At 51.2% G+C, this 8,996-nt stretch overlaps 2 protein-coding genes across 2 annotated transcripts; both read right to left on the bottom strand.

Moving 5' to 3' along the window:
- Nucleotides 1–2,390: 2,390 nt before the first annotated feature.
- Nucleotides 2,391–6,083, bottom strand: LOC119381899 (uncharacterized). The gene has a single exon (XM_037649649.1). It carries the CDS (start codon nt 6,081–6,083, stop codon nt 2,391–2,393), a length of 3,693 nt encoding a protein of 1,230 aa, XP_037505577.1.
- A 135-nt stretch (nt 6,084–6,218) lies between these two features.
- On the bottom strand, nt 6,219–7,781 carry LOC125757224 (octapeptide-repeat protein T2-like). Its single transcript, XM_049412625.1, has 2 exons — nt 7,678–7,781; nt 6,219–7,182 (listed from the first exon to the last, which is right to left on the bottom strand). Exons 1-2 carry the CDS (start codon nt 7,779–7,781, stop codon nt 6,276–6,278), a joined length of 1,011 nt encoding a protein of 336 aa, XP_049268582.1. The 3' UTR covers nt 6,219–6,275.
- Between the last annotated feature and the right edge of the window lie 1,215 nt (nt 7,782–8,996).

The raw sequence follows: 8,996 nt of genomic DNA, 5'->3' as shown, positions 1-8,996 counted from the left end.
ATACTACTGGCTCGGTTAAAGATAAGATTGCGAAAGAAGAAAGTCACTAAACGCTTTTATGTCTTCCTTATCTCAAACAAGAGAATAATAAATTTGGCATGTTGTCATTCATCTATCCTGTAATTCTTTTTCGCAATTTACCTGCGTGCACGCAATAGTTTTCAATCGAGCAACCGCGACACTTTGTCGTGAACATATGGGTGCTGGCGTCACGACGCGACAGCGCGACGGAACCCGTTTGTCGCTGTCGCTCATGCGGTTGGGCCTTAAAACTTCGAGCCTTCGCAGCTCCGCTGCTAAAAAATACACAAAACTCACAGGGTATCTATGCATTCACCTAAGGCGACTGGAAGGCGAAGGCCATCTTCTGTTTCTTCTCAGTTGATATACTGATCCGACCTCGCGACCCTCTGAAAGATTTCAGCAACTAACGCGGTCTTGCACTGCTTCCAGGATCAGAGGCCCCTCGTCTGGTTTTGAACTGCCTCTGGATAGGCCCACTTTTGACCAATCAAAGGTGTTATGTGATGACGTCATGTGAAGACGTCGTCACGTGATGACTTTTTGCATCACTCGTGTGGACGCCGCCGACGGGGAGCGCAGGTCAATTTTCGCGTTTGATGAGCCGTCTAAGGCTTTAGTCTTAAATAAAAAAGACGTGCTACAGGATCTAGGAGGGTGGTGGTTTTTAACACGATAGTGTTAAACAACCTATGGTCGTAGAATATATTGTTACGCTCGAAGGAGACCGAGACGTATACGACTGGGGGGGCCGTTCATTTGGTCGCGAAGGTGAGCGCAGGAGCAGCCAACAGGTTGGATCTCCCAGCGTCGTCGTCTTCTTCCTAGCTGCCTCGGAGCGGCAAGCACGTTCACCGGCCTTCGTTTTCTTTGTCCATATGCGTAACATTCATCTCCTCGCAGACGAAGGCCGCCGGGCGAGTCAGTCGGGTTGTCGCGGCGTGAAAAATTTCAAGCGGGCGACATGGACCACTTGGGTCTTGGCAGCTCGTCTACCACTCGCCGTAAGGCGAGTGATAGTATAGGTGACCTCTGTGAGTCTGGTGATGATAACAAATGGTCCATCGTATGTGGCTAAAAAATTGGGGGACCCTTAAGCTACGCCTTTAAGAGCTGAACGCGATAGCGAGATCCGGCCTCTAGTGCGCCCTTCAACCGCTAAGTGCATACTTATTAATATGTTTTGTTACACACACACACACACACACACACACACACACACACACACACACACACACACACACACACACACACACACACACACACACACACACACACACACACACACACACACACACACACACACACACACGCACACAAACTCGCGCGCGCGCAAGCGCGTCGTATCTATAGTAATGGTACAGGTTTTCTATCTATTTAACAGCACTTTTATAACAACTTCATGAAAATATTGTACAGTGATATAGTCACATGGTCCTGTATTATGAACTGCGCGTAGGCGTGACACTTGTATTCGTAAATGGTCACATTCTGTCGTCCGTCTTGCGTTAGTTATCTGGCAATTGTTCGACTTGTTCTTCTGGAGACCTCTTCCGGCCAACCGCAACAAGCATCGCCTTATGGTCGGTGAAATGGCAACTGCAGTACTTCACTTCTTTAATGGTGTCGTGAGAATGAAAAGCTAAATCTATGCAAGTGTTGTGGTTTGTTGAAATGGCATTTGATGGAGTTGCCATCTCCAAACCAGCCCGCGTTTGTAGGATCTCCGGAAATTTTCTGCAAACCCGAACATTTTGGTTGAAATCTCCGACAACAAGTAACGCGTCAGACCCTATGCAGGGCTGCAGCTCTCTCATGACGAGGTCAGCAGCCCTCGTCACGCATGTTCCGGGCGCAATGTATACGCACGCAATCACCACACTGCCTAGTCGTACGGCACAAACTTCTCCACACTCGTACACCTGTTGGACCAGAGAGACGGCCTCCGCTTGCACTTCCCGTTTGACGTATATGGCCACACCAGCAGCACGGTTGTCGGAGCGTTTTGCAGCGCTGATGCAGCGATACCCATCCACATCGCATGGGTAGTTTGGATCCATCCAGGTTTCAGTGAAGCACAGTGCGGTAGTATTCATTAAAATGAAATCACTGGCGACGTCTGCATTGTGTGCACCCAAGGAGCGCACGTTGACACAGCCGACTGTGACAAAGTAGGCGGCCAGCATGCGGTTGCACTCGGCGCTGATGGTTTGTAGACAATGCTGGTCGAGTCTCCTGAATTCGTCGGCAAGGGCGCGATCAGGGTTATCTTTGATGTGATAGAAGCGATGGTCATTTTCTTTGTTCGTCAGATATAAACCGTGAATGGTGGTAACCCTGCTGAGAGCTACGTACACAAGCTTTTGGTTCTACGACTTTGAGTAATCGACAACCACCTCATCGTAAGTGCCTCCCTGGGACTTATGGATGGTGATTGCGCTCGCCTGGACGATAGGAAATTGTTTGCGCCTGACGGTTATGTGGCTCAGTCCTTTTCCCTTTAAGTGGCACCCGATGGTAATGAGTTCGATGGGAACCCAGTTGACGTGGATGTTGGGATGGCTTTCCCGGTAACGTCGCCCTTTTAGCAGGGCCGCTGAGCCCACACCGGTGGGAAACTCTATCCATAAGCGTAGCGGCTTGTTGTCGGTGTCCCTTTGAACGTGCCTGAGTATCCCCACACTGCCATTGACGAGACTATCGGACACATCGATGTTTCGTATAACCATGTAGGGCTTACCAAGGCACAGCAGTATGTTGTGATTCAAGTTGGCCATGTCCGTTTTCGACATGGTGGCGACTGTGGATTTTGCTTGCGTATATTCTTCGTGGGACCTGTGGCCACAAATGGTATCCACAGCAGGGCAGTGGACTGCGTATTCGTTGCAGGCTTCAGCAGTTGCGATGTTGTAGGCATCAGCATCTTTGTTTGTGTAGAAGAGGCGCACTCCGGATGGACACTTCCTAGCGGCCTCTTCGGTGGTTACAAAGCGGCTTTCCAGGAGAGACACCTCATCCGGAGCGAGTCCCCTCCCGTCTCCAATCTTCGTGAGTACTGTGGCAAACCGCTCGTCGCTCTGGCGCACGACATCCTTGAGTTGGTAGTATGAGAGGTTGTGCCAAGGCATACTTTCCGAGTCGAATACACTTTGGTGCAATCTAGAGCGCCTGTATACTTCAGCTGCCCTGACTGGTGGAAGCTGCCTCAGGTCGCCGCACATGATGACGTCGAATCCACCGAAGGGTTCCGCATATTTTAAAGAGATGGTGCGAAGTCGGTGATCAATCATCACGAGTGTGTCCGCCGACATCATGCTAATCTCATCGATTATAATACACTTGATGTCTCTGAAGACGCAACGAAAGGAATTTGCGTCGCTCGAGCTGAGTCCCCTGTCTGGATTTTTGCCGGATATGACTAGCTTGAAGGCGGCGTGTGAGGTAACCCCCCCGATTGCAACGGCTGCTTTTCCGGTGGTCGCACAGGCAACGTAGGCGTTGATGCTTACATGTCTGTTTTCACTTGAGTAGTAGCGATTATACACATCCATGATTGTACGCAAAACGAAAGTTTTGCCACAACCGGCAGCTCCAGTAAGGAAGACTTGCAGTGGTTTCGAGTCGGGCGTGGTAAGGCGATGAATTACCTCTCGCACGATGTCGAATTGGCCTGCATTCATCATTCTCATACGCTGCAAGTAGCTGTCGGTGGGCATGACGTCGGTGCGCATTTGGACGGCCGGACATTTTGCGACAGCCGCGTGAGTACTGTCACCCTGAGCCTGCTGCATGGCTGTTTGTTCTCCGGGCTCACCTAGGATGTCAGAGTCGTCATTTAAGTCCACAAGTCGGTCATTCAATGTGTGTTCCGCCTCTGTCTGTCTCTCTGAAGCCTCTCGGTGAGCAGCTTCGCCATCAATGATGCTGTTGCACATCTCTTCCATTTCCGCAAGGTCAATGCTTGGACTGCTGAACCGAGCTTTCACAGCCAGCATTTGTGACACGCAATTGTCAAAAATGTCAACGAACTTGTTGTTGTCCAGGATATCTACCTCGCGGCGAAATGGGTGGAACAGGAGCACGTGCTCGCGCTTGTAGTTGAGCACGTCGGATAGTGGGTAGGCGTGGTAGCGAAGAACCGCAGGCTGCGCTCTCCTTCGGCCGTTGTTGAATGACGTGAGGTGTTCGGCGTACGTTAATGCAGCTTGATCGTCCGGACGGTCTTCATACTTTTGTATGGTAGTCTTGCACCACACGTCCGTGCTAGTTTCATCTAACCCTTCACGATCCATCAATTCCCGACGTTTTCGGATGCGGACTCGCTGCTCCGGCCACGCGGTGTTGGCTGTGACTACGGCACGACTTGTGTGTGACATGCCAAGGCCGAGCACATACCAGGCCGCCTCTTGCACCGACATCTCGACTGCTTTCAACATCTTTACGCTAAGCTGTCGGATAGCTTGCGCGTAGGTTAAGCTAGATTCGGGAGATTCGTCCACGACTGTTCGCAACTCTTTGTGCAGGTTTGACATACCTCGGTTTGCCTTATTAACATACTCGACCACGTATGAGGCACAGGCGTACACATCTAAGATTATTTGCAGGTCCATGTTTGAGTCCAGTACCGAGGCTATCCATGGGTTGAAATTATTAAAGTGAACCTGATCACAATCCCTTTTCATCATCAGAGTCGGGCGAGAAACGCCAGCCCGTATGATTTCAATATACTCTTGGTCATGTGCAATGCCGTTGTGTTGACGCAAATGCTCCATCGAATCGTACACTGTCGTTTCAAGAGCAGCGTGAATGTTGCTGTACCTTTCTTTTAGTTTCATTTGTGATCTCTTTTCTTCTTCAGTGTGGGCAGGCGGAAGTGGCATAATGACTCGAGTTTGCTCCATCGGCCAGAAAGGTGCGTTGAATCGACATTTGGTTCGGCCATTTTTGTAACATGTCTGCGTATGCTGGTGAGTCTGACATCGAGGTCTTCGGAGGCTTTCAGCGTCCAAAGAAATCAAATGTTCGTCCATACGGATAGTTTGGGGCATTTCGGGACCGATGTCCTCATTGGGTGCATTATCGAGCCAGAGTAGTAGATGAGCATGGGCACTGCCCCGGTGCTGAAACTCAATGCGCTTGAAGTACTCCTTGACCACATAGGGGGCGAACGGGGACACCGTCTTGTGCTGCAGAATCTGCATGATCACTCGCACGATGTGATCGAAGTACACTGAGCAAACCACCGGGTCATCGCTCACAAGCATAGACTTTTCATAAAGCCTTAGCTGCTCGAATGGCACTTGAGGATGGTGCGGATCAATATGCAGACGTTGTAATAGCTTCATCAATCCATCCCAGTGTATCTCCGAGGCTGACAAAGTAAGGAACGCTGTTGGCTTGCCGAGCTGGCGGATCATCGCGAACACGTCCTGTTTGCGCCGATGCCAGTGCTGTACTGTGTTTGGGACACCCTGCATGAACGCCATGTCGTGTTCCACTGCGCTTTCGAGAAATTGTCGGTCCTCCAAGTGCGCCTTGGTGACGACGCCCATGCCAGTCGTGTTCCTGAAGAAGACGTTTGCCGACGAAGCAATTCGCGTGCGCATCACTTTGGCTGCCATATATAGCACGTGGCAAGCTGGCGCACCTCTTCGGTCCGTTCTCCGACATTCGCTCGATGCCATGGTGTACACGCTAGGCTTGCTGGCTGGGTTGATGTTTCGAGGCTCACCGAGGTAGATTTGAGGGAACGACAGCTCCTCCGCATGCTCATCGTACGCAATGTTCAGTGGTGTTACACCTTCCCTTGGTGCTATTACAAGAACATTGCTGTCGTCAATTACAAGTGTCTGTTGACCGAGTGACATGGCCAGCGATGCCTCCATGGGATTGTTGTGGTCTTCTGGGCAGTCTACATGTTCGCAATTCTCGTTGCTCGGCTCTGCCAGGTTTTGGCACACTTTGTCCATCTTCTCTCGACTGATTGTGATGCCATAGTAACGATATAATGTAGACTGTTCGAGAAACGCGAGCCAGGGTCGCAACTCATCCTTTTTGACCATGCCACGAATGTATACACTTTTATATATCATTCGACGCTTAATGTGGACGCACAAAGCTTGATCCTCTTCGACATCTCGAGGAAGCATTTGGACTGTTGTGTTGACGCTGATCGGAACGTTCACAATCGGTCCCTTAATGGCGAACTGGCCGCTGTCACTGTACAGTAGTCTCCTAATTTGCATAAAGGGTATTCACGGTGACACAAGGCGCTCACTCACGAGATTAAGCTTTGGCAAATGAGACGGTTTTGGTGGGTACGCATAACCGTTCGTGGTGGAGAAGTTTGGCATGCGGTCTCGTCGGATGCTCTGCATGCAAGTGCGACACACCTGGAATCCAGAAACGTCCGTGAGGAATGCATCGGAAACCACTTCAGCATGCGTTTCTGGAAGAGGCTTTAGATCGTTCTTGTGCCAAATACGATCGCACACGGAGCACGAGTAGCCAAATGGATTGTTTGTGAAGCGTTTTTGAAACATATTAGTGGCCCTCACATGCTGTTCTAGCCTCTCCCGGGCTGTTTGTTCTGCCTCGGCTCGTCGCCTAAGTCGTGTGGCCTCGGCTTCACGAGACCTCAAATCAGGATTTTCTTGCCGCTGTTGACGCCTCTCCTTGGCTTCCCTCGATGCCATGTCAGGGTTGTCTTGGCGACGCTGACGCTTGGCCTCCGCTTCTCGAGCTCGAAGTTCTGCGTCATTTTGGCGTCGTTGACGCCTGTGATCGGCTTCCCGCGCTCGTACTTGGGGATCCATATCATGGCGACGACGCTTCGTTTCAGCTTTCCTGGCTCTCAGCGAGGCACCTTCATGGCGTTGTTGGCGTTTGACCTCCGCTTTCCTGACGTTTTGTTCTATGTGTTCCTTTCGTTTACGCCGCATCGCCGTGGCTTCCCTTGCTCTGAATTCCGGGTCCACATTGCGCCGTTGTCGTTTCGTCTCGATCTGTTCAGCCAGCAATTGGGGGTTTTCCCGCCGCTTTCGTCGCCTAGCCTCAGCATGCCGTGCTTTGCTCTCTGCCTTTTGCGCCTCGGTCATGCGTGGCCTCCCTCGTCGTCGAGCACCAATTGACACAGATGCTGCATGAAGTGTCGCAGATAAGGTAGACTGTGTAGTGCACCCAGTTGCTTGTCCTTGAAAGTCCGCGTCGTTCTGGCTTGTTCTTTCACTAGTTGACGAGAATGTGCCACCAGTAGCCACCGATGAGCAGGACTGTGCAGTTTGGCCACTTCCCTCCGCCGATAAGGTAGTCTGGGTAGTGCACCCAGTTGCTCGTGCTTGAACATTACCATCGCTCTGGCTCGTTAGTTGTGGAACGCTACTTGACATGAATGTCCCGCCCGCACTCATCGATGAGCAAGGTTGTGCAGCGTGGCCACTTTCCTGTGCTTGAACAGCGGAACCATATAAGCTCCATCGCCGCTGTCGTTTCGTCTCGCTGTGTTCAGCCAGCAATTGGGAGTTCTCCCGCCGCTTCCGTCGCATAGCCTCAGCATGCCGGGCTTTGCTCTCTGCCTTTTGCGCCTCGGTCATGCGTGGCCTCCCTCGTCGTCGAGCACCAGTTGGCACAGATGCTGCATGAAGTGTCGCAGATAAGGCAGTGTGGGTAGTGCTCCCAGTTGCTCGTGCTTGAACGTTAGCATCGTTCTGGCTCGTTAGTTGTGGGACACTACTTGACATGAATGTCTCGCAGGCACTCATTGATGAGCAAGACTGTGCAGTGTGGCCACTTCCCTCTGCTAGAACGGCGCTCTGCTGTAGTCGAGACAAGCTTTCCACAATGTCTCACAGATGGCACACAGAAACACACACACACGCACGCGCGCGCGCGAATGGTACATACAGTTTTTGATCTAACGCAAGAGTCGCATGGCCTCCAAGATACACGCCGCGCGCTCCACATCTCGGAGGCCATAAAGAGTCTCACATAGCCTCACAGATGGCAGCACATTATCTAGCGTTTGCTGTTTGCTTGATCAACGCCTCTGGAAAGGCATGATATGTTTTCCGCTAGATGGACATAGTTGTCCATTCCTAGAGCTGTGTGAAAGTTCCTGTGTGTTTTTAGCGGTGATGGCTGCACTATCCCGGCCTTTTTCGACGTAGTTTGATGGCCTCCCAAATGCGCCTACAAATCGCCGAATGGGCTCGTTTTCGTCGTGACACCTGTCGAACAAAATGCGTTAAGGAGACTCCTTCCACTACATGGCATTTATGTAGTGTTGTTTCCCGAAGCAGCTGCAAGTAACATCGTGGCTTTGTGGTAGGACACCTGCTTGCCACGCGAACGGCCCGGGTTCGATCCTCAATGGCACCGAAAATTTTATTCTTTATTTTATTTGCTTCTTTCTCGATTTCTCGCTCACGGACGATTTTCCGCTCACAACCAACGGTGCCGACGCCGACGACGGGATTTCTGCGACACGAGCTCTCTAACGCTATCGCGTTAAAACTTTTGACATAAGCCGCGTTTCCGTGTAGGAGTCCACAGCCAGACTAAATCACCGGGTCGATAGGTTACAGGTCGGTGGTGAATGTCATACCGTGCCTTCGCTCTGTCTTGAGCTGCCGAGGTGCGTAATCGAACTATACGACGCGCCTCTTCAGCAAGGCAGAGGGTCTCGGCGACTGTGAGGTTTTCGTGATTACAGAAAGGGAAAACAGTGTCGATTGTGTGCCGGGGTGGACGAGCGTACAGCAAAAAATTGGGGGACCCTTAAAGGGGCCCTGCGACACAATTTGAGCATGTCTTTTTCATCGGTTCTTCTGGCACTGTGGAATGCACCGATATTGTTGCGCAAGTGGCAACGCCGAAATCGAAGCGGTTATAATTTTAATTCACGGGATAAACTACCTTGATTTCGCACTATGGCGACACACATCGGCTATTTCTGTTACAGGAAGTGGCGTGATGTC

The sequence above is a fragment of the Rhipicephalus sanguineus genome, chromosome 2, assembly GCF_013339695.2.
Source record: "Rhipicephalus sanguineus isolate Rsan-2018 chromosome 2, BIME_Rsan_1.4, whole genome shotgun sequence".
NCBI classification, from domain to species: Eukaryota; Metazoa; Arthropoda; class Arachnida; order Ixodida; family Ixodidae; genus Rhipicephalus; species Rhipicephalus sanguineus.
Note: the sequence above shows the minus strand (reverse complement) of the source record. Positions and strands in the feature narration are given on the sequence as shown.